This window comes from Amblyomma mixtum, chromosome 5 (genome assembly GCF_055824585.1).
Source record: "Amblyomma mixtum isolate Tamu chromosome 5, ASM5582458v1, whole genome shotgun sequence".
Taxonomy (NCBI): Eukaryota; Metazoa; Arthropoda; class Arachnida; order Ixodida; family Ixodidae; genus Amblyomma; species Amblyomma mixtum.
In genome coordinates this window covers 148,728,080-148,753,309 of record NC_143016.1, presented here as the reverse complement: position 1 = coordinate 148,753,309, position 25,230 = coordinate 148,728,080, and the positions used below count along the sequence as shown (strand labels likewise).

The 25,230-nt window shown below is 46.5% G+C and overlaps 1 protein-coding gene across 1 annotated transcript in view; it reads right to left on the bottom strand.

Moving 5' to 3' along the window:
* LOC149344127 (uncharacterized) overlaps nucleotides 1-23,654 on the bottom strand; it is a 40,804-nt gene extending 17,150 nt beyond the window's left edge. Inside the window, exons 1-7 of the mRNA XM_089546157.1 lie at nucleotides 23,534-23,654; nucleotides 20,779-20,952; nucleotides 18,824-18,950; nucleotides 9,518-9,657; nucleotides 8,261-8,369; nucleotides 6,002-6,174; nucleotides 1,965-2,124 (exon numbers count right to left, since the gene is read on the bottom strand). Coding sequence (XP_089402283.1) covers nucleotides 1,965-2,124; nucleotides 6,002-6,174; nucleotides 8,261-8,369; nucleotides 9,518-9,657; nucleotides 18,824-18,950; nucleotides 20,779-20,845 — 776 coding nt within the window. The 5' untranslated portion in view covers nucleotides 20,846-20,952; nucleotides 23,534-23,654. The remainder of the gene's footprint in view (nucleotides 1-1,964; nucleotides 2,125-6,001; nucleotides 6,175-8,260; nucleotides 8,370-9,517; nucleotides 9,658-18,823; nucleotides 18,951-20,778; nucleotides 20,953-23,533) is intronic.
* Nucleotides 23,655-25,230: the final 1,576 nt, after the last annotated feature.

The following is a 25,230-nucleotide window of genomic DNA, read 5'->3' as shown; positions in this document are numbered from 1 at the left end:
GGCGGTCGTCAAACAGAATGCCCGCCGCTGTCGGCCGTGCTCTTTATAAAGTTGATAGCGAAGATTCGAGATAAAGCTTGGAAAGTTACTAAAACATTCTGGCGCAAAGTAGAAGCGGCTCCGCCTAGGTGCGATCAATCCAGATAAATCTAGGCGCGTCTTGCGTCACAAACGAAGCGATAAAGCGGCGTGTCGGCAGCCTTGAAGCATGAACAAACAAACACTACAAACAAACGCTACAAAGATTCGCGGCAATATTATATCGGTATTCCCTAACCGGAATTTCAGGTTTTCGTGCTCTCCTGCTCAAGAAGTCCTGGGTAATAAGTCCCTACTGCGTCATTAGTGGAAAATTGTTATATGACTAGACTGGGCGCTGGGAAGTGCTCAGCTGTAAAAATGGGGCACCTTCTATTCCTTCACATTGCGCAATGAAGTGAAGTTTCGGTGCTTTTTTTTTACTTCGAGAAGTCATTTCATATAAAATAACCTGCTTATGCCGAACACAATTCCTTTTATTCAAATCCTTGTACAGAAACTACTCTTTTAAATTTGGCATTCTGTTTGTAATTGCGGTTTTACAAGTATGCAGGCTCAGCATTAAAGCTACAGAACCAGTACTGACCAATACGTGCATGAGATTATGACGGAAATGAAAAGATCCTTCCTCAGCACTGCTGCATCAAAGAAATGAGGATTTATAATTTTAATGCGGCATTCAAAATCGCATAAAGGGAATCTTGTGCCAAAACCCGCCGTTGTCACACTAGTCCACCACGTATATACACTGTCTCCAGTTCGCCAATCGGTGAAAAGCACCGCTCCCTGTGCACCATCGGTCATGCGCTTTTCGCGGTTGTAACTAGATGGCACCACACTTTTTAATTTTTTGGATGGAGAGGCGACCACGGTCTAATAAAACTTTTGTCGACAAAGCATGTCATAACAGCTTTGGGCATGGAAACTGAAGTGAAGGCTGCTCAATATAACAAAAAATACCTAATTACTGTCTGGCGGGTGAGGTTTACGTTAGTTTTTTCTGCAGCAATTTTACCAACGCGCAATCTCCATCACGCTCGCTGATCATGGTTTCCAGCATTATGATTACATAAAAAATGCCGCATGCACTGATTTAAAAATTCCCAGAAAAGTTTGCTACAGCGTTTACAATGAAACCTTTACAAATATAGCACCTTAGCCGTTAGTTCGGGAAAATTTGTGTCCATAAAATTCAGTGTTCTGTCCCTTTAATCTTCTTTCTGAATGCTGGCGCCACCACCATATCCATATTGCAGGGACTAGTGAATTATGATGTGGGTTTTAACCTAGATTTTAGAGATCACATTATCCATTGAAGAGGCAGCCTTCGTGCGACGATGTGTGGTCTTCATGAGTGATGTTACGGTTTCGTTAAGTACAGCGTTTGTCAAAAGTAAACAGCCCGGGGACTTGATTCTAAGCCGTCTAGTGCGGCTCTCAAAAGCGTCAGCGGAAATTTCAATACGAGCTGCTTTCTCCTCCAGGAGACTTTAAACTCTGTTGATGGCTTCAGCGGCATTTATTAAGTGTGAGATAGGGGCTCTTGGAGCAAGATGCACACCTGTACCTGTATCACAATGCTTTTTTTCAAGATATTCTTGCTTTTTTTCATTCTCAAATTTGACACGAGCCTGTACTGCAGCGGAATAGTATATTCCGAGCAGAAAACGCTAGATGTGGATTCAGTTCTCGTCTCTGTTGAAGAATTAAGAACCCGCCAACTATACCTTCTCACTACCATGCAGCCTTTTCAGGACGTAGTTTTCCCTCAGGAACTCCATCGTAAGCGCCTAGTGTAAACGTTCTCCTTCGTTAAACGTAGCAACCCACGGCAGAACACCGCACTTTCATCATCGCAGACTTGTTTGGCTACGCAGTTCCATCTGTAGAGTTTACGCAGGGGCGGTTGTGTGGCGCGCATATACCTGCATATTCCGGCGAAGAAGTTTTCGTCTGGCAGCATCTTCCTGTCAAGTAATCTTGTCATCTTCGTCTGAATGTCGTTGATCTGCCTCTCGTTGCATCGCTTGAGCTGCTTGTACCAGCACTTGTCGCCATCAGCGTCTTCCTGACCACCTGCTATGCCTGCCGAGAAGAAAATAACCCAAAAAAATTCAGACCTTTTACGCTTGTTGCGCAAATCTTGAATTCGGCGAGAAGTAGCGCGGCGATTGCTAGTTTATTTTTATTCCTTGCCCTTTTCGCGGATTTCTTGATCGCTTCCACCACGCTACGGCGCATGTATCCACACCCTACGTCTGCGATCGCGCATCCCCTTAAACTACTTATATCCGTTACGCATACGGTCACGCTCTACTTGGAAACAAGTACGCGAATTTCCGGTACAAATGGCAGCTCACCGCCAAATGACGAGACATTTGCGATCAGTGCTATTCGCCGGCGAGCAGACAGGAAAGCTCCCTGCACAAAAAGCCTTGAAGACTGTCGCGGCTGCCAGCGGACACAGCGACGAGACGAATTCTGCGATACATCACTAAGCTGAGTCGACAAAACTGGCGAGACTTATTCAAAGTTGAATGTGTATCAAGCAGTACCCAAAATATGGCAAACCGTTAGAGGCATGCGCATACCGCCCAACAGCTCCACCCTTCCGCCGCACTCTGTCTGCAAGAAAGAAAACTTTAAAAATATGTTCCCATGAATAATGCAGACTTCTGTCAGCGGGGCTGAGGCCATCAACATTCTGTGCAGATGGTCTGGTGAGGTCCCCACAGGCGGCGACGCATGCGTTCTACCCACCCTTCACGATAGAAATGACCAATAGAACTGACCACCGCTATCGTCTTGTCAAACAAGCGCACGTCTGCAAGCCATGCCAAAGTGACCTACCAAGCTATCTCAAAGCTACGTCGCAACTCTCCCCTCTGCATCCTCCAGTTGCTTCTTATGCAACTGGTGAGGCCGCTACTAAATCAAAGCTGGCAAAAATTGTGCACGCCTTGAAATCTGGAAAGCAGCGTAGCCCTGGAGAGTGTCACCCTCACAATAACATAGTAGGCCAGCTTAGTTAGCATTAATTGATGGCCAACCGTATCCAATGATTTCTTTAGGTCTAAGAATGTACTAATAACTGTTTTTTTGTTATGATTTATGGGGGTTGAACGTCCAAAAGCGACTGAGATTATAAGGGACGCTGTAATGAAGGTCTATGGAAATTTCGACCACCTTGGGTTCTTTAACGTGCACTGACATCGCACAGGACACGGGCCTCTTGAATTTTGAGTAGAGGACGACCAAATAACCAGATGCCATGCAGATGGATCTTCTACGTCTTCGTGGCTCTATATATCCGCGCCGCGCTCCTTTTGTTGTGCGTGCTAACTTCGTGAAGGCAGACGCCGCCCTACCGCTGCCCGCGCCCATACTTGACGCTATGACGCGATAGCTAATTGGTTAGTGCCCATGTGTCCAGAATTAGTCTTTCTCCACTTAACATTCTGGCCGTCTGGTCGCCTTGCGCTTTGGGCCTTGCGCTCGAGAGAATATGACTTTAAGACTACAGGGTTGTAACAGTATCGCTCGGCCGCACGGCGGTGCGGCTGCCTGGCACATTGCTGTCTCCGTGGTAACTTCACACCATCACTGCAGCAGCGGGCGCCATCTATGGAGCGCTCTTGTAACTAGTAATGTCAACAAACTCATTGTGATAAAAAAAACACTTTCCCTAGCTTTCCACTTTGTATTTTGGCAGTTGTGTTACAGATATTCCCTAATTAAATAATGAACATTGAGCCAATGCGATGTTCTGAAGAAAACTAATAGGTGTATTCCAGGACTATGTTTCGCTACGAAGGAAGACAGCTCGCGATTCGGCTCCGTAACTTCCGCTGCATTGCAAGAAAAAGTTGCCGAAGAGTATAGAACAGTCTTGTTGGCTGCAGTGATGCAGAGTGTTTCTCGAGTTTTGCTTTGTCAGCCTCAACTGGCGATTGGCCACATTGATGCAGATCGTTTCTAGCGTTTTCTCTTTAAGCCTCAACTGACGAAGAGGAGGAATTCAAGGCTTATCTATTGAGACCCTATATTGAAACTGCTCACACGGCTATATGTTACACGCCTTTCTCAGTTCAAAACAGCCTGTTTTTAAAATTACCACCTATGATGCTCGCCTGCTTATGGTCATTCTGGAAAGTATCCACATTAATGTCCTGCGCGCCATGCCTGATGACGTTTTGCCGGGTCACCTTGGCTTCATTCATACGCTGTACAGTGTCCTTCAGCGCCTCTACAGACGAAACAATACATCCGAAGCAGCCACTAATGTCATCGCCTTAAAGCATGCACCGCTCCATATGCGGACCTTTGTTAATCGGACAGACCTGTATCGGCGTCTTTCGAATAGTCGTAGTCAACCTCCTCGGCCCAATTTCGAGTTCTTGAGAATGGACCGCTGGATCACCATGTGCGTTGGCTATCGAGAAGATAAATGGAACCTGCCGTTCTCTTTTCTGCTACGGCTGCTGAAGTCTCGTGCTTTATGCTCAGTGGCATCATTCTTCGATGCGCCGCTCCATGGGTTATAATCACTTCCCTCAGTCCCCAGTTCACGGCTGACGTCTTGGAAGAATTAGATCGCCTGTGAGGCTTAGACCAACCACTACCAGTGGACTCACTGTGCACACAAACCGCAGCCTCAGTAAAGTGATGTGGATGAAAGTTGCATCTGATCACACGAACTTAGACAACGTGTTCTATTTGTGACCTACGCCTATAAAACTCCGGAAGATGAAGGTACGGGGTGTTCGCCTTTTTATTTACTCTACACACCAATCGTCCGCGCTTTTCTGGAAACAGTTAACCCGCTTTGATCTCACTGACACAGCTCGTCGACTTCACAAAAGTAGAGGGAGGAGGGTTTCTGTAGCTCAAACCTGGAAGAGCAGCGATGCCTGGTTGACCAGGCGAGAACTGCTGCAGTCACCGCAGGCTTCCTGTACTAGGGGCTTCACCCAAAGGTCTTAGTAAATATTTTTCATTCATTCATTTATGATCCATTGCACCTAGCACGTTATTATATAGTCATCTACCAACAGTGACCTCCCAGTGCACCGCCTACCAAACTGTGTACGAAAGCCCTGAGCCTCCCTTGGTTTAATAACACGCAAAGCCTGTAGATAGCGTCCCGTAATGAACATCACTTTGCCTTTCTTCGATATCTCCTTCCCCGACTGCATAGTACAGATCAAAACTACCCTATTTTGCTGTTCAGCAAAGACCGTTCTAATCCTGCGCAGCCAGATGGTGGAACGTCCTATGCAGACCGTTCCATGCAGGTCGTTTTACCGTCTTCTCGCAATAAAATGCCACTAGGAGCTCGTGTCGCAGAAAATCCGTTGACGTCGTCGACGTCGTAAGCCGTGAGCAAAAAAATCCAATAACAGCCCTCAGAGAAGCAACTTAGGAAGCAAGTGGGCCACCTTGGTCACGTGACCTTTTGGCATCATCGCAACCTGCTCGCCGGATTGTAAGGAAATTGCGCACCTTGGCCGGTTAATTAATAACTGGCCCCGAAAAGTTGCTCAAGCTGAGGAACATGGGTTGCACAAGCCCCATTGGTGGCATCAGGGCAGTGGCGCGTCGCTAAACCGAGCGCACCACTGAGCCAGGAGTTAGATAATGACCAGTTCTCTACATATGAACATTAACCCATTAAGCAATGCCATATCCTTAGACGGAACTTAAGTGTGCCTCCAATTTTTTGAATTCCTACTCCCAAACCAGCGTCCCGTGCGGGGCAGCTCGCTGAGACAGCTGGCACCGCTCAGCAATCGCTGCCGAACGGGCGGAATATTTGAACAGCACCATTGAATCGTGTATCAAGAAAGACCGTTCAGAAGGCGGCAGATTAACAATGAAAAATAAATTAAATTATTCATTATCTTTTCAAAACGCCTGTGCTAAGTAATCGCCTTTCATGCGTTGTTCACACTGGTGCACTCACCACCTTGAGGCTGGCCGCCGTATTGCGTGGACGGGCTTCCATCATCGGCATCACAGCCCCGGATCTCCATCAAGGTGGCCAAAGTCTTCCTTGCGTAGGCGGCCCTCTTCCGGTTCTTGGGGCACTTAACATCTGGAGCAGTAAGGCAACTGACGAGACCAGCTCCCAGATCGCTGCGATTGCGGATAAAGGCATGCTCAGTCGAACATAGTTTAAACGAAACGGTCGTTCAACAATTATTTTTTTTGGGGGGGTGAGAAAAATCTAGAGAAGCATCCTGTCAGTCACGCTATGAACAAAGTCCTGTAGCAGACGACAATGTGTGAAGACAGAATTTCCACTACGCTAACAAAGACAGAGAGAGGTTAAAGTGAAGCACCCTCCAACTGTTTCAGCTACTGTACGCATCTGCGTTACCCGCCGCGGTGGCTCAGTGGTTAAGCCGCTCGTCTACCGAGCTGGAGTACCCGGGTTCGAACCCGACCACGGCAGCCGCGTTTCGATAGAGGCGAAACGCAAGAGGCGCCCGTGTGCTGTGCGATGTCAGTGTACGTTAAAGATCCCCAGATGGTCGAAATTAATCCGGAGACCTCCACTACGGCACCTCTTTCTCTCTTTCTTCTTTACAACAATTATATACAATTGTTGTATACATTCAGTCAATTGCTGTACACAATTTCAACTTTGATTCTATTCCTCAATAAACTTTCAACTTCAACTCCCAACTTCCTCTCTTCCCTCACAGCGCGGTTCAGGTGTCCGCCGAGGTATGTGAGACAGATACTGCGCCGTTTCCTTTCCTCAAAAACCGTTAAAGAACCCCAGGTGGTCGAAATTTCCGGAGCCCTCCACTACGGCGTCTCTCATAGCCTTAGTCGCTTTGGGACGTTAAACCCCATAAACCATAAACCAACCAACCAACCTCCAAAACCAATTTACCAATTTGCCATCAGCGTTCAAGGTGCACATTCTGCATTGTAAAAACTCTTGTCTGCTACAAACAGTTTCAAAGACCGTCTATACAGCATGTCAACCCATCGCACCACGGAGCAGTTTGCTTAATAACATTTCAGTGAACAAATATGACATCGGCAAGATCACTTTTTGAATAACCCTTTCTTTGTACAGTCTGCACGCGAATGGGCGCAGTAGCGCGTTTTTTGTCATTGATTTTAATGCTCACTGCATTACCTTAACAATTATACAAGAAAGTTTACTTCCTTGTTCTTGAAGTCAACCAGTTCTCTTTATTATATGTTAACTGTTTCATAACAACCTGTCCTAGCTCTCCACTAAGCCATGACCTGATTAGCATAGCATAGTGTACGCGCACTTGTCAACTGGATTGTTCTCTGAGGTGTCTGCATGTATATTCGTATTGAGAACTGAAAAGGATGTTGCCGCTGTTTTGCGTGCAGGTTGCGAAGTAATGTTCAAGATGAGCGCTCGAGATACAACCACCTCATGAGCACAACGGAGATCATGTGAGCCTGGGGCATGGGTGGAGTCTCCCTGGCTCACGGCAGTACGTTCCAAGGCTGGTTTGTTCATATTATGCCGCTAAACCATTGCAAAGAATATGCAAAAGCGTGCAGTAGCGTCGCAGGATTCGCTTTTAAGTTGGTTAAAAGTGTTTCAAGTGCTTCCTTTGTTTTCGCAATTAGATACCTAGTGTTTGAAAAGTGTTCACCGCTGTGTAAGCCAGAGAGACCCACTGCTTTCCCGCTGATATTTCACAAGCCACTTCCTGCATCCATATTTTCTTCGTGGCCAAGCCGTATTAATAAGCTCCGTGAAGCGCGGAAGCTGAGTATTAGCAAATGGGATGCCTGAAGAGCGTTTTCATCACCAGCGAGATATTAATGGGTGACATTAATGAGTGTTGGCAGAAACAAAGGCTAATTGCGAGCCCTGCATGTACTTGTTGCATGCTTATTTGCTTACGGTGCCACTATCGGAAGCACAACCAAATGCTACTTTTGTTTGCGCTAATTATTATTGTTGCTGCCCCAATCAGAGTTTCCGGCCATTGTTCCCGCTTCTTGGCGCTGAATAAATTTTGCTACAAAAATGTACTGCACGGCTGCGAAACTGAACCATGCCTGTAGCTGTTGTAGCCGTTATTACTTTGAATCGCTTATCTTTAACGGCAACAGCCTAAATTTATTGCACAAACACAAATCGATGCATGTTAACTCGAGGTCTGAAATGTGAAAGTGAGCTAGGAAGCGTTTGCAGTGTTCAACTGTGTCAACTCACGTGCAGCTTGCCTTGGCGTCGTCAGTGGAGTTGTCGAACTGCAGCTGCCGTCTTTGTACACAGCTCACGATGAGAGGCAGTGGAGTGCACTTCGCTGTTGGTGCCAGTGCTTTTGAAGTATTCAGGAACCATGCGGAAAGAAAAAAATAGAGAAGCGTGCCCGGGCTTTCGCCCGCGGGTTCCTCTCAAAAGCTTAATAGAATCGTACAGACAAAAACAGACAAAAAGCTTAAGAAGGGTTCTCGTCGTTAGGAGCACGTTATGCATTTTTATACCCAGTGTAAAGTGGGCTATCACACCCTACTGGTCAGTTCACTTACGATGGATGGACGTCATGGATATTCCAGCATATTGCAGGGTCACTTAATTACGTGACTGCATTTAAATCATTTTTTTGTCAGCCCACTCGCGTCGCACAAAACTTTTTTGCCGATAGTACTGAATTTCCAGCCTTTAACTGACCGCAGGACAGAAAGATTGAAGAGAGGTGTACTAAGAACGCTGTAGCGTTCATTGTTTGTCATAACACATGCGCACAGGACAGACGCTAGCGTCTGTCCTGTGCGGCTTCACTCGAAATTATTTTCGGATTCTTGTAGCAGGGCATCGCCATCCGTGTTAGCCTTATCGGTAATGTGGTAAAAAATGCGCAGCACAGCTGCCAGAGGATTATCTGTCACGACTGGATGCACACTTCTTTAGTATTCTATACTGTTAACTTTACTTATAACAAGCAGTGCTGTGCTGCTGTAATGAAACAAAAATAGCTCTTGCACGCGCTGTTTGAAGCCCAGTGTCCTCTCTGCGCGCATCTGCTGCTATTACCTGTGTCAGCGTTGGAAATAAACTTCAGTCTTTAGCCGTTAAGGACTTGTATGGCTGAATCCCTGCTGGACAGCGCTTTGGAGGTTCTCGAGTGGGGCTTGCTTATGACCGCGGCCGGGAATTTTTCTCGGTCAGCCTGTATTTCACCAGTTGACGATCAGCATACACAAAGACAGATATTGATCTCATGAGCAGCGGCCGTCAGAGGACATTTACCATAACGCGCCGGCTCATCACAAGTGAACTTTCCCGATTGGGCTCTAGGTGCACCATAGTGTGAGCGGATATTTTGATTATTTCTTTTTCTTTTAAATCAATTGTTGGTGCTTAACTACACCAGTCTGAGCTTGCCATCCCATCCAACAAGTTCCAGCCTGACGTCACAACATTTAGAACTGGTTCTTTTAGAACTGGAGCTTGCGACTGACTCACATCTCAGTAGGCTGAAGGTGATATCTCCGCAGGCTTCTTGGCGGATGCTGGTGTACAGCCTCTCCAAGTCTTTGACTGCTGGGAAGGAGGAAAGGCAGGGCGCGACATCCGCTTCGCACTCCGACGTTGGACTGTACTTCCTGCGTAACAGGCGGAAATGGCGTTCCTACAGGCAGGTCGCTCGGAAGCACGCTCGGCTTTCTGTACATGCCGACAACGTAGCACAAAGTAGCATATGACCCCTGTAGGTTCAAAGTGGGTAGCCCATTTTAGCTCCGGTGGGGCCATGGTGGGATTCACAACGCGTGCCCCAGTTGGCTCCCAAATGGGGTATCCACAAACAACCAAATAGGAGCCATTTATTCCACATTCGGCCTGCATTTCATGATGTACGTAGCACAGCCAGCTCTCCATCGGTTCTATTTGGCGGCATGTCTGTAGCCTCTGAGTACAAGCGTTACGTTTTCATCTCATTTAGCCGCTGGAAAACTCTGCATGGGAGCGCTGCACTTTTTAAAGGGGCAAGCCTATTAGGGCCCTGCCCGCATGATCCCCGCAAGAGGCCAATGTGCATGTTTTAGGAGCAGACAAAGCCCAAGTGCCCCCATATACCCTCAAGGCATTTATAATGTACTAATTTGCTTCATTGTCAGTGTGGCCTAAGGAGGCCACCGAAATTTTCCTTTAAGAACGGAGACTACATGGGCTATGTTGGCTGCCCACAATAAGCCCATATTGTACCTCGGGCAGGGAGTGCACCTCACTGTGGTTAGAAATGGTTTATCTGGTATCAACAGTGGGAACGAGCAGCAATGATACGCGATTGACGAAGTGCATAACATTCTACAGTTTCCACGTCAGACCGTAGAACACGAGAATATCACACAAATGCAACAGATAAAGGGTTGCTAATTACATACTATTCGCTAGTTATGAAAATTATACAGTGAGTACACTAAAGAGAGCACTGATGTAGCAGAGAATCCATAGCAGGAATTAATACATATATTTTGACAAACAGCAAAAGCATATGTAATGTGTTTAGCTGATATATATATATATATATATATATATATATATATATATAGCGAAGTATACGCTATATACAACAATACGCATCAACAATGTAAAATCACTCCTGAAGAAAATCGGTCTTCCGATCGAAACGTCGTGTTGAATAAATATGTTTCCTTTAACGAAGCGTATACTTCGCTATATATTTTTATTAGCAGTCAAGTACTTCACGCTTTCGCAACCTAAATATATATATATATTGTGTTACGAAGTTGTGAGGACGAGAACGGGTTTATTTACAAGTCGGGATCGGGGACGTCACTGGACGGTCAGCGTCAAGCGGGCTCCACCACAGTCTCGCGCACACCGTGTTCATCTTCTTCTTCCCACTGCACTGCAGTGCGGCCGCACCGCGGCGCGGCGTACCAATATATATATATATATATATATATATATATATATATATATATATATATATATATAACGCTCCATTCCTGGGCACTCTCGTGGCGCCGTCTCCCGGCCGAACTGCCTTCAAGAGTTCGACGTCACCATCGTTTGTAAGTCCGGCAGGAAGCACAGTGATGCCGACTGTCTGTCTCGTGCTCCTGTTGAGGACAACCGAGCTGATCCCGACACCAATTTTGTTTTTCTCGGCGCCATCTCTACGTCCGTCCTCACTCAACACCAAAGAGACGACAGTGAACTACGGCCTCTCATTGAGTATCTTGAAGGAAGCGCTGAGTCTCCACCGCGAATCTTCTCTCGTGGACTGTCGTCGTTCTGTTTGGGCGATGGCGTTCTGTATAAGAAAAACTACCACCCGACGCAAGCTGTCTATCTGCTCGTCGTACCTGCGGCCTTGCGCGACGAAGTCCTGCAGGCGTGTTATGATGACCCATCTTCTGGTCACCTCGGTTTTAACCACACTTTGGCGCGGATACGCCAAAAGTACTACTGGCCCAGGGTTGCTGCAGTTGTACAGCGTTACGTCAGAACTTGCCGCGAGTGCCAACGTCGCAAGATACCATCGACTAAGCCAGCCGGACTACTGCAGCCTATTGATCCACCACGCGTTCCTTTCTACCAAGTCGGCATGGATTTACTTGGCCCCTTTCCGGAGTCTTCGCTGGGTAACCGGTACATTGTGGTCGCCACCGACTACCTCAGTCGATACTGTGAGACGAAAGCTCTTTCCCGTGGAACAGCTGCGGAAATTGCCGCCTTATTCATGCAGAACATCGTGCTTCGTCATGGCGCACCCACGGTCGTTATAACTGACAGAGGGACGGCCTTTACCTCGGCGATGACAGAGGAAGTTATGCGACTCAGCGGCACCAGCCACCGACGAACAACAGCTTATCATCCGCAAACTAATGAACTCACTGAGCGCCTAAATAAGACGATCGCCGACATGATTTCCATGTATGTCGACGACGACCACCGCAACTGGGACGCAGTTACTCCCTTACGTTACTTTCGCATATAACACTGCCCTGCAAGAGACGACTCACTTCACACCGTTTCGCTTAGCCCATGGTCGCGAAGCCACGACTATGCTCGACGCAATGCTTCTTCCTGGTAGTTTAAACTCCGCTGTCGTGGGGGCCAACCGCTTTGTTCAAGAAGCTGAGGCCGCCCTTCAACTTGCTCGGCAACATATCCGGCATCAACAAGCAAAAGACGCTCACCGTTACAACCATCGCCACAGGGATGTCACTTACCAGCTCGGAGAAAACGTTTGGGTGTGGAGCCCATTCCGCCAACGAGGGCGCTCTGAAAAGCTGCTTCGGCGGTACTTTGGCCCCTATAAAGTAATACTCCAACTCGGCGAGGTAAACTATGAAGTTCTCCCTCAAGGAACTGTTCGTTCCTCTCGACGACCAACGTCCGAAGTTGTGCATGTCGCACAAATGAAGCCGTACCACGCCCGCTAGCAGATCACTCGTCTCTACCTGCGGGCGCCGAAGACTAAGGTGTTCAGCGTGCGCGCCCGTCGAGATGGTGGTCGCCCAGAACCGCCTTATGGAATCCCACACTCGCCCTGCTGTCCAACCACAACACGCTGCCCCTTTACTAATCCGTCGGACAGAGTACCCACGCCTCGGTTTCGGGAACGCTCAACGACCGCGTGCTGCTCGCACTGGAAGTAGCAAATTTCCAGACTACTGAGAGCTGTCTCTCCCCCCTCGCATACGAGATCAAGACGGCCGAGACAGTGGATTCCGCGCCCGTCGACGATAACCGCTCCATGCACCAGGACTACTGCCCCTCTGCACGGGCACCCCATGAACAGGAGGTGTTCGTGTCCCAAAATCCCGTGCCCGGGGGAGCCGCCGTCGGTCCACACGACCTGCCGCGCCGAGGGCGGCGCTTTCCAGAGGGGGGGAGCAATGCCACATTCCTGGGCACTCTCGTGGCGCCGTCTCCCGGCCGAACTGCCTTCCCCGCTATTCTGGCTAGCCTTAGCCATGGTGGCGGGCAGGGCTTCTTCTTCGTCGTCTCTTCTGTGTGGTTCCCTCGGGAGTCCGCTGCTGCCTGGCGCTGCACAGTAAAACGTGTCCTGGCCGTCCCGACTGTCTAGCCGTGACGGCTAGACAGTCCTGTACAAGACTGTAGAAGACAAGACTGTACAGCGACGTACAGTCTTTGTCAAAAGTAACCAGGCTGCGTGGTTTCCTTCTAGCTCGTACAGTGGAGCCCTTACAGCTTCTCTGAAGCTGAAATGGTCGTTAAAGGTAAGGACTGGGGGTCTTCTTACCTTCCATCAAGTTTTGGTCTTTAGGGAAGTCATAAGGGCTCCAGTATAAAGCTAGAAGCAAACCATGCAGCCTGGTTACTTTTGACAAAGACGGTACATAGCAAGCATGGTGGTGAGCGTCCAATTAGTGCGTTCTACCAAACCGTTCGTTTGGGGAGGCTATGGCGTGGAGTGGAGAAAACTGCAGCTGCTGAGGCGGAGAAGTTCTTCGACAACGTCCGCTGTGAATTGGCGTCCACGGTCACTAATGAGGACTGAAGTGACCATACTGAAAATTGGTGTCCGTGTGCACACATTTTCGCACCAGTTTTGCCTCACAATTTCACCATCTAAAGCTTTTCATCTTTTTCCAAGAGATTAAAGCATTATCGTCGCCTGTCGGACGACAGCGTTTACCTGGGCTTTCATTGATAATCCCAGAATCAAGAAGAAAATTAACATTAACCCCGGTGTTAAAGCTTCAAGAGTGCAGAAAGCTGTCCGAGTCCGTTTCATGATTGCCGGTCAGTGGTCTACTCAACTGCATCGTGTCTTCCGGGAACAGCGATTGGCTCGGCTTTACCTTTTCGCGTCCTTTTTTTCTCTTCGACGTCTCTAGGCGTTGCAGGGGCTGCGTGTAAGGGTCGCTTTGAGAAGCCGCCGCAGATATCTGTACAACATGCCCACCTTACGCCAAGCCAAAAAGCTCACCTAGACAACGCATATGGCACGGGCGCTATCATTTGTTTTGACATTGGATAGAAAACAAAGTCTGAAGCCGATAAAGATAAAGTCAATATCAACAGCGTGTCTGCGTGGGCGTCCACCTCGCTCCCTGCATCAGTCAATGGCATGGTTGGTTATTGGGGTTTAACGCCCCAAAGCGATTCAGACTCTGAGGGAAGCCGTAGTAAAGGGCTCCGCAAATTTCGACCACCTGGGGTTTTTAATGTGCACTGACGCTGCACAGTACACGGCCCTCTACTATTTCACTTCCATCGGAATGCGAACACCGCGAAGCAACGGTATATGTTGACGAGATGTGCGATTAATCACACTCTATTCGTCTTCACCACCAAACTCGCCGGTGTTTCAACCACCGAACCAGCCTATGTAACAAACAAGGCGGCAACAGCAGCCCGGCTGCCTTCAGAATTGCACGTGGAAGCAGTGCAAGTGCAATGCCAATTTTGGAAGCGTGTCTTGTTAACGCAACGATATCGGCGGCCACGGGAAACTGCACAAGCGACAACGATGAAACAAGTTAAAAATGAGTGCATTACCACCTACTGCACAAGCGACAGCGATGAAACAAGTTAAAAATGAGTGCATTACCACCTCACCGGTACACCCTAGAAAAAATGGAATTCGGCCATTTCCGAAGCACCACGCCAGGAAAGCAGTTTCGTATCGTTGCAGTTCTTTAAGGTAAAACATCACGAAACTGACCTAAACCCCATTTGGTAGCAAGCAACGTTTAGTTTAGATTCGCTTTCGATTTAGTTTCGTATTTCAGGCTGCCTGTGAGCGATTTGCTGTAGAACGAGAGTGAAATCATAAGGCCAGCGCACCCGTGCCTTTTTTGCTCGTATCATTTCTTAGTATTCTTGTTTTGCGTGTATGCGGCTTCACTCAGGCGCAAATATTTTCCGTAAATATCAGTACCTGATTTAATTTTCCCTTCCTCTCCTTCATTGCGCCCCGCACTAGACAAGCCTGCTCACTACTCTATATGCATGCCATGTCAAGAAAGCAAAGCAAATCACAATCGCGTACAGTCGCGAGCAAAAAATATTAGCACAGATCACTGGCGATCAGAATTCGTATATCTCACCACGCGGCGCTACAGTACGCAGACCTGCTTATCGGGTCGTTTCCATGTTTTGCAGCCTAGGGGGGGGGGGCGGCAGGAATTAAGCTTTATCAAGCGTGCACCGCCCAAGCGTTGAAGTGCCGACCCTACGTGACTGTGCATGCTGCATTTATTTTGGCTCGGTTATCAAGCAAAGATGGCTTCTTTCTATTACTGTTTTTTTATGTCCGCGATGGTTTCTCAAAAGGCACTCGCGGGAACAATAGCTGATAGCGCTGCTTTTAGCCAGTAATTTTGCTGGTCCGTGGCAGTCCACTTAACCCCCCTAATACTGTAGAATGGGAACAGCCCGGCACTCTCGTTATCAGCCTCTTCGCCACCGGCAGCGCCACGCGTTGTCATTCCGGCGCTCTGGTGTTCCGTCTCGTGTGCTAATCTTTTTTACCCGCGACTGTACCTTAGTTTAATACCAATTACTAAGCATCCTGCATTAAGAAGCACTGCCAAAACGTTTTCAGTTATTTTGAGGGAGCACTGTGTTACACATGCAAGTCAAGCTAATTCTTGGTTCCCATCACACTACACTTTTGCTGTTGCATTGGCTTGCGCAGCCATGTCGTAACACTAGACTCTTACCCTTCGGCACGACACCTTCGTTTTTTTGTGGCGTTGAGCGTTTTCACGCCAAGCCGACGCATTGTTTAGGCGTGGTTTAATTGCTCATCCCCGGCTGCTCTACCCTTTATCTCTACACGACTCTGTCTCTCTCACCCTGCCATCTGGCGGCGCGCTCCAGCTGCTAGTTACCAGCTTACGCCCTCGCGCTGCGGTCGCTCAGCGGTTGCAACATTCGCTACTGATCCAGAGGTCGCGAGATCAAATCCTGACAGCGTCGGTCGCTATTTGATAATGCCGACACGCAACACATCACACGGTGATGTTCGATGTCAGTGACGCTTAAAAAAAACCTAAGGTGGTCAAAATTATTTCTCAGCACTCCACTATGCCACATCTTCCTCTACCTAATTGCACACCCTCCTTTATTTAGGTGGGAGTTAATGTTTCGCTACAGTAGATACGCAAGAGATGTCACTGTATTGTGTGATGTTACAGCGCGTTCAAAATCATGTGTGGTCCTCATCATGTGGTCATCATTTATACGTAGCCCACCCTTTAAAGCACCGCTTTCTCTCGTTCTCCCTTTCCTCGTGGCAAGGTTGAATTGTCCACCGAGAGGCAGAAAGCTATTAAGCCTTGTCTTTAATCTCATTATCAACTATTTTCTACATCTCCCTGATCTAGGTTCTGAGCTTCCGCTGCCCCCTGCTACGTCGCTCCTGATATTTGCTTTGGCCACGTGGTACCTTTCCCCGTGCTTCACACTCTCCAACCATCTCGCATTCTTCACAAAACACCGCCGGGCGGACACGCGCGAGGCCCGACGATGTAGCAGTAATAGACAATAAACAGCATCTTTTAAAGGGGTCTAGATGTCTAGATGCAAACTATTAGGGTGTCCGTTTTTTTTTTATTTCTTTTCCTGGAAAGAGTCCTACGGTTTAGTAATCAAGAAAATCAGCGCGGTCAAGGTTTCGGTCAAGGTTGGTGGAAGATCTGGACTGCACCATGACGTCAGTTTTCACATGCCAAACTCGGCTAACACATTCTAGTGACGTCGGCGTCACCGGCAAGCACTGTGTTTTCCTTTGAACTACCGCTGGGGTCGGTGACGTCAGAACAATTGGGCAAGTGCATCTTCATGTCACTAAATGCCGATCGGTTGCTCGAAAACATTCAAAAACATATAAAATTATCTGCCCCTGAACTCTTGTGACTGAAATTTCAAGGGCTCGCGCCCTTGAAACAAATCATATGGTTTCCTTGCGTTTGAAATTTTGTGCCTCGATAAAGGACAGCATAATGATTTGCATTATTCTTTGCTGTGCGCAGCAGAGGCAGGCGGTAGGATTGTTCGACACGATACCGGCAGGCTCTCTCAGGAGACGAAAGATCTGATGAGGAAACGCCAAAGCATGAAGCATTAAATCCCAAAGACAGAATAGAACTGGCACAGCTATCAAAGCGAATCAATAAGCGCTGGGTAACTGACGTAAAGAAGCTTAATAAGGATAGAATCGAGCATGCTCTAACGAACGGCGGTAGCCTAAAAGCGGTGAAGAGGAAACTAGGCACAGGCAAAAAACAAATGTATGCATTTAGACGCTAGAGTTCTACAAAAATCTATACAGTACTAATGTAATGAGAACGTAAATGAGAGTCTAACACAGCAATGGGACATCAAGGAAATAATGACAGAGGAAGTAGAGAAAGCATTAGTAGAAATGCAAAGGGGGAGACCAGCTGGTGATGACCAGGTAACAGCAGATCTGTTGAAGGACGGAGGAGAGATTGTGCAAGAACAGTTAGCCGCCCTGTATACGCCGTTATTTATGACTTCGAGCATACCAGAAGTTTGGAAGAACGCTTACATCATCTTAATCCATAAGAAAGAAGACGTCAATGACTTCAAAAATTACACACCGATCAGGTTACTGCCAATTTCCTGTGAGGTATTTATTAAGGTAATCGTGACAACCATAGACTTCAATCTACCGAATGATCAAGCAGGCTTTCGTAAAGGTTACTCGACAATAGACCATATTCGCACTATTAATCTGGTGATATCAAAATGTACAGAACTTAGCCGACGCCTGGATATAGCCTTCAAAGTTTACGAAAAAGCATTTCACTCTGTCAAACCATCAGCAGCTAGGCAGGCATTGCGGAATCAGGGTGTAAACAAACTTTCTGTAAAAATACTGCTATACGGCTGCACGGCTATAGCAGAGTCCTCCATAAAGTAAGCAATAAAATTTCCTTAATGAAAGGTGCCAGGCACGGAGACACGACCTGGCCAATGCTATTCACCGCCTGTTTACAGAAAGTGTTGCGAGGCCTGGATTGGGAACAGTTAGGGATAAGAGTTACGAAGAAAACCTTAGTAATGTACATTTCGCTGATAACATTGCCTTGCTAATTCACTCTGGGAGTCAACTGAAGAACGCTATAACGAGTTATACAGCAGTTTACAATTGGTATCGAGGTGCTGGTAGTCTTAAGCGAATACGTCTACCTAAGACCAGTAGTGTCCGCAGATCCGGATCATCAGAGGGAAATGAATAGAAGAATAGGAGTGGGGTGGAGAGATTGTCATCCGTTCTCTCAGATCATGAATAGCAGTTTACCAGTAACCCTAAAGAAAAGCATATAACAACTGCATCTTACTGGTGCTCTCCTATGGGGCAGAAACGTGCATGATAACGAAAAGCCCTCAATTTAAGTTAAGGACAACGGAGCGAGCAACGCAAAAGGAAGATGATAGTTCAAACGTTAAAAGGCAAGAAGGCAGAGTGAGTGAAGGAACAAAACTCGGGTTACTGACATCTTAGTCGAAATCAAAAGAGAGAAATGGGCTTGGGCAGGGCATGTAATGCGAAGGCAAGAAAACCGCTGGTCCTTAAGGGTAAGGTAGTGGATTCCCAAAAGACGAAAAGCGTTGCAGGGGGGAAAGAAAGTTAACTGGGCGGATGATATTAAGAAGTTTGCGGGGGCAGGGCGGGCAGCCGCAGCAGCCGCATGACAGAGGTAACCGGAGATATATGGGAAAGGCATCTGCCCTTTACTGGGCGTAGTCAGGCTGATGATGATGACGATGAGCATATGTGTAGTGGGCACTTACTTGCAGAGGTTCTTGTGGAGGCTTGGGTCAGGTTGTTGCTGGCTCAACTCCCCGATGACGCTGTTGAGGATTCTGCTATAGCACTCCCGTACTTGCGTCAAGTTGCATGTTTTGTCACCGGCCATCGCTGCGGTTAAAATATCAATTCATGCATTAACATTAACTCATTTCCTTCAGCTTATGAGTACAAGTGCTTGAATGCTTCATTCACACGTACGGGTTTACTCAGAAAGCGAAAGCACCGTCCCTAATCCAGAGAATTTCTTCTCCGTGATGAGAACCACTTATGAAGTGAAGTTTTGGAATATTACTTTTTGCAGTCATTTGCATTTGTGTTCAGCAGATTGCAATCCGCCAGCAACGTTAAACCTGCCACTTGCGCAATAAAGGTAAAACGAAAGTTGTTGGCATGTTCAGCTCTTCTTTAACAACAGTGCATACCGCAAATCGACATGCAGCATCATGATACAGATGAAAAATATTCGTTGTGATACTGCTTTGTACGAGAGTGTTGATGGCAGGAGAGTGACTGACGGAAGTTGTCTCCACAAGGCGCAGCGTCTGTTGCCAGTACACGATGCCGCTTAGTCGAAAGTCACGTTTATTGCGAACATACTGTTTTTTCTTCCAATACTACACTTGCGAATTGCTGAGAACCATTAATAGTGGAAGCGTGAGCCCTCATGCACTATACATTGACACGTAAAAATGACACTTGCTCACTGCGATCACTTGGAGGCTATAAAAACTCGTGTATTCCACTGCACAATTCTTACCAAAGGTAGCTTATTTTGCTGCAGCGCATTCAGCTGTGACCACCACGTGAACAGCAGCATGAATGGCATGACACTGCTAAAGCATCAATTCGATGTCTGTTTCCACCACAAAAATCTGCTTTAAAATATCATTTTTGCGAGAACTTGCGAGGAGAGGACGCAAAAGTGATAAAGAACAACATTTTCGCCTTCATTGCTGCAGCTGCTGTTTCTAGTTAACGAGGTAACCACAGCACCATCGCGTTTATATGATGCGACGTGAGCGGGACATTGAGTTTTGCATTTATGGAAGTTGTGCCTTCTTGGCGTAATAGAAAAAAAAGGGGTACGCAGTTCATTATCTTGAACAGAAAAGGAGCTGCTCAAACGAGAATACGCGGAATTAACATTAAAAAATTCAAAGAGCGAAAGCTGTCAAACAAGAAATATTACACAGGATGCTTTCCCTCGAGTAAGCGGCCCAGGCGTCTCATCCACTGATCCACACTCACAGCGTACATTGCGGTAGTGTCGTTTAGCGCAGTAATTAAACGGTTATAGATTCGAGCTAATATGAGGCTAGGTACGAGAGTTGATCATCCGTCCAATGAGCGCTGAGCTTCACAGAAACACAGCGAAACACTGGACCTATCATATTTGTTCCACAAAAAACAATTATGTGGCTAAAAATGATAATCGAAAGTAATTTTGTTTCTGTGGAATTTCGCGCGAACAATATGGAGTGCGTATTAGTTTCTGGATATCTTTTTTCTCAGCACATGACTTGCTTGAGTAACTGACAAGTTCTGTCTTAATTTGTACGTAAGCATCCTTGTCGGCGAGTTGTTTTTACTCTACATGAATTTGTACTCGGGCTCAGAGGTGATTAATTTCGGCTGGCTTTATTTATTACCCTATAATCGTAATTTGGCAAATACAGGATAGAATTTATTGAGTGATAATCCAGAGTAACTTGTCATTAATGGCACGCCGCCAGGAACATAAAAACAAGCAACATTTTCACACGTGGTATGAGGAGTAAACTCAGGGAAGTATCTCAGACGCCATCTATGTTCGTGCAAGGAAGACACACGCACGTAGCACGTGTTCCAATGACGCGTCGTTCGCTGCGTTTGAAAACGCCCAAAGCTACGTACGAGAAATACTCCACAGTACCACGCCGAGCAAAAATTGTCTTACCGTCGTGCGGTGCGGCGAACAGCAGGAACAGCGGAAGCAGCAGGAGGTGCACATTTTCCATGTTCATCGGTTATCCGCTGACAGCGAGTGCACGGCGGCCGTATGCGAGGCGGCGACGCCACCGATGAAAAAACAGCGCTTTACGCTGCGCACGCACAACGTGTCAGATAGCGCCTGCGAGAAAAAAAAAGAAACACAAAGAGGAGCCGTTTAGAACGAACAGCTAGCTGATAACGCACAGAGCTCCCAGATAGGGCAGCAGATTCCGTCATTATCTTTCCGAACAGGAAGTGGCAAATGATGGGAAAAACGCACTGGTGCGTAAAGGCAAGCATATCGGTGCTTTCGTGTCTTGTTTTTGACGAGCTTGATAAGCTATCGCTCAGTCTAATCGCGGCATTCGTATTCAAGCGAGGGCACGATTGAATCAAATAAACACGAACTCTACTGCTACGCTTTCAGCGCACGTGCTTTAACTGGTAGGTCCTGAGTATGCTAGCTTTTATTTATTTATTTATGGATTGATTGATTGATTGATTGATTGATTGATTGATTGATTGATTGATTGATTGATTGATTGATTGATTGATTGATTGATTGATTGATTGATTGATTGATTGATTTACAGTACCTAGCTAAAGCACCCAACGGGCATTATTGTACGGGGAGTACAGAAAAAAGAAAGAGAACCAAGAGTAATCCGTACATACGTACGCTCATTCATACATCGCGGTTGCCGACAGGTCAACAACACTTCCTTTAAAACATCTAAGAGCTTATTAAAGCTTATTGGAAACAAATCGAACGTAGCTGCAAGTGGTCTGTCCCTAACAAAAGTCTGCCGACGACGTGATGTTTAAACTGCGTGGCCGCAGGGACTGTTACTTTCAAGCAGTAAGGTTCACACTCGCGACAAGTTCACTGGCTCAGCAATTTAATTGTTCATTTAAATATACGATATGCGCCAAACAATACTCCATGAACAGTTAGACATACACTGAGAACAAAAAAGTCGCACAAATTTCGTTCCATTCCTCCGTGTTAGGTTTTTGAGTAATAAATTGCCCTTCGTGTAACAGTTAGAAACTTGTCTGAAACTTGCCTTTGCCTAGAAAGTTCATGCTCGTATATCCTTAGCATTTAATTAGGTGGGCGCTGATTCAAACGGATTCACGGTCTTCGTTAACACTGACATGAATGAACAAATACATTGTGCTAAAATTTTAATTCAAGCTAAACTGCTCTAAAAAAGGGCCGGACATGCGATTAAGAGTCACACCCAACTTTAAGCATGTTTACAGCATTCAAAGACCCTATAGCAGCAACGGATTACGAAGAACGTTCAGCCCATCAACAGATGGAAATGTGTGTTCTGGTATTAAAAGCTTTGGCCACCACAGATACCTCGCGGAAGGGCTGTTGGCAAACAAACTGTCGTCCTGCTGATTTTTACATGCCCGATATGGAACGTAAGGTGGAAGCACAAAGGTGCGTTCTGCTCGTCCTGCGGCAGTTCTCCCGCTGTGACAATGAGATTAATCACAGGGACAACATTAAAGATTAGTTCCGGATCAGGTTCCAAGTTTGGCTCCCATAAAAATGTTGCATATTGCCGTCAGTAATAAAAAAACAATAAATTTTGAGGCCTGCACGCTATACTACGTGTTTTAGCTATCATGATTTTCAGTTTTCAGAAATAGGCGGCTTGAGTTAGGCGTTACAATACAACAAAGCGTGCTAACTTGTTGGCTGGTTGACAAATACTGACTAGCGAACTTTTTAACTATAACTGTTATTCTCTGCATTTATTGAGAGACGTGCAGATACCCAAAAGTGATATCCATATCATGTTTATAATTTTCAAAAGGCACTTGCCATCGGCGCCGTGGCACAATAAATTAAGGCTATTGGTCAATCCGCGTCAGGCGTCCCATTCGCTGCTCTCAACCATCGTTACTTTGTTCGAAATATTAATGGAAACTTATCGCTACGCACATAATCTAAACTTAAATATTTTTGTGTAATAAATTTATTGTGAGGGGAGCTCGATTTAAACCTTTAAAAACAGCGGAAAACCAGGCACCGCTCTGAAATCGATAAAAATTTTAAAATTTTTTGCAAACACCCCACAAATATTTTTTGGCATTTGCACAGATTGTGGCTTTCAATATGATTAAGATCACATAATTTTGGACGCTATAAGTTTTCACAAGTCAAATAAAATGCAAAAGTTGTACTGTCTTGACATTTTTTTTAGTGAAACGTTAGGTTCCTCTCGGAAATAAAAAAATGGCAATCTTGCTTCGTTAGATGTGTTTAACATGCATAAAAAATGTTACAGCTGACTAAACTAATACGTGACAGTTAAATAAAATACTGAACTTGCAGAAAAGTGCGTTTTGAACCACAGACACTCGTTGCTTTTATCCTGAGGTGGTCCAAGTAAAAACACAAAGTATGGCGGGTTTCGTCGAACAGTTCATTGCCTTTCGTTGTTTCCATTTGTTTAAAGGGAGCAAAAAAAAAATTTAGTTCAGCTTTCGCGCAGCAGGCTGGATCGTCTCTTAACCCCTCTCTAGGTAGACCACTGCACCTTGCATGACACATTTGTGGCCGGATAACCATTACAGTTTGTCCTCGCTAACAGTCTTGCATGTTTCGTGCTGGAGCTAAGGCAAATGAGGCATGACATTGGGCGGGTGGGTGGCGATAATCGACATCCTTTTCGCTTTCTGAGTTCGAAATTCCAACGTACCCGCTACGGCGCCAGGCAGCCAAGAGCAGAAAACCAAGGGAATCCAATGTGCTGTCTCGCGTGGACGACCAGGAATGAACACGACCAGTCGGCACAGCAGCCGTAACACCAGTCCTTTATTTATGTCCAAATAACATCGCGCAGAGCGCGTGCCTCGGAGCGCACGCGAGGGAGCGAAGTCCTCACCATGGCTTCGGGTAACGCGAGACACGCTGGCGGTGAGCGAGGTCCTATGGCGATGAATTGCCTCACTCTCGTGCCACCGAACATACCGCAACCGTGTCAGCCCGCAGCATAGCATCCCCCTCGCCTCATCTACACATCTGCCATGACTGAGTGCGGCATGAAGGCACTGAACAACAACCTCTGTAATGCTTGGGCCGCCCCGCAGCGTTAAAATATTTTTTTATGAATATCTCTTCGCCTGCACATTGTTCTGATCCTTGCCTGCAGTGGAAACTTAGGACCCAGAGCTGTACATTTATTCTGGTCACAGTGACAGCGGCGCTATGCCGTGCGGTGGAGAGGCGCAAAGAGACGAAAAAACCTGAACCGTATCGAAAGTCAGAATCTGTGCCAATGTCATTAAGAAATTTGTGGAGTTTTTAATAACAATTTGGATATTTTATTGATTATTGGGCAGTGCCGGATTCCAAGCCTTTTCGATACGTTGAAACTGAGCTCACCACATCAATCAATAACTTTAAGAAAAATATTTTAGGCTTAGATTGCGCACGTTCCGATAAGTTTACATGATTTTTATTTTGACCAAATCAGAGATAGCCGATCGCAACCTCTGGACGTTTGGTGTGGAATAGCCCTATTTCGACGAGTTACATGCTCTGCAAAAGTTTCTTACGCTGCAAGTTTCTGTAATGCTAATGTATTTTGGCGAGGTGTAGCCAGAATTTGTGGCGCCGCCGCGGTGGCTCAGTGGCTATGGTGCTCGGCTGCTGACCCAAAAGACGCGGGTTCGATCCCGGTCGCGGCGGCTGGAATTTCTTTGGAGGAGAAATTCTAGAGGCCCGTGTACTGTGCGATGTCAGTGCACGTTAAAGAACCCCAGGTGGTCGAAATTTCCGGAGCCCTTCACTACGGCGTCTCTCATAGCCTTAGTCGCTTTGCGACGTTAAACCCCACGAAACCAAACCAAACCAGAATTTGTGGCGCCACAGCGCCGAGTGCAGCAGCTTTTTCTTAGTTCTAGAAACTGACATGGATAGTACTTTGCGCGGGCTACACGCCTCTTAATAAACAAGAAGACAAATCGTAATAGTCCAAAAGTTAACTACAAATTATTAGTTAACCACCTTAGTAGTTAGCCCATGTTGTATTCTGGTGTCCTACACGGCTGAAAATGCTATGCCAAAGAAAAACGCTCTTCTGAGTAAAAAAAATAATTTTTTCAAACGCAGAACTTCTCAAATTAAACACCCGGTATACTGCATCACGCCGAACACGCAGCAAACGTAACGCGGCAGTCATTGTGCACTAGTGTCGAACGAATGCTTGACAATTTTATTTTTTCCCTAAGACAGTATCCGAACGAAACTGGCTTCCGCGGGACGAAGTCCGCTTAACGAAACGGAAGTTGTTTCTTATCTCTTGTCTTCTGTTTTTTTTTTTCAATCTCATTGACAAGTTTTACAAGCGCATATGTCGCATAGTTTTCTTTTCTTTGGAAGCATAGTGTGTTT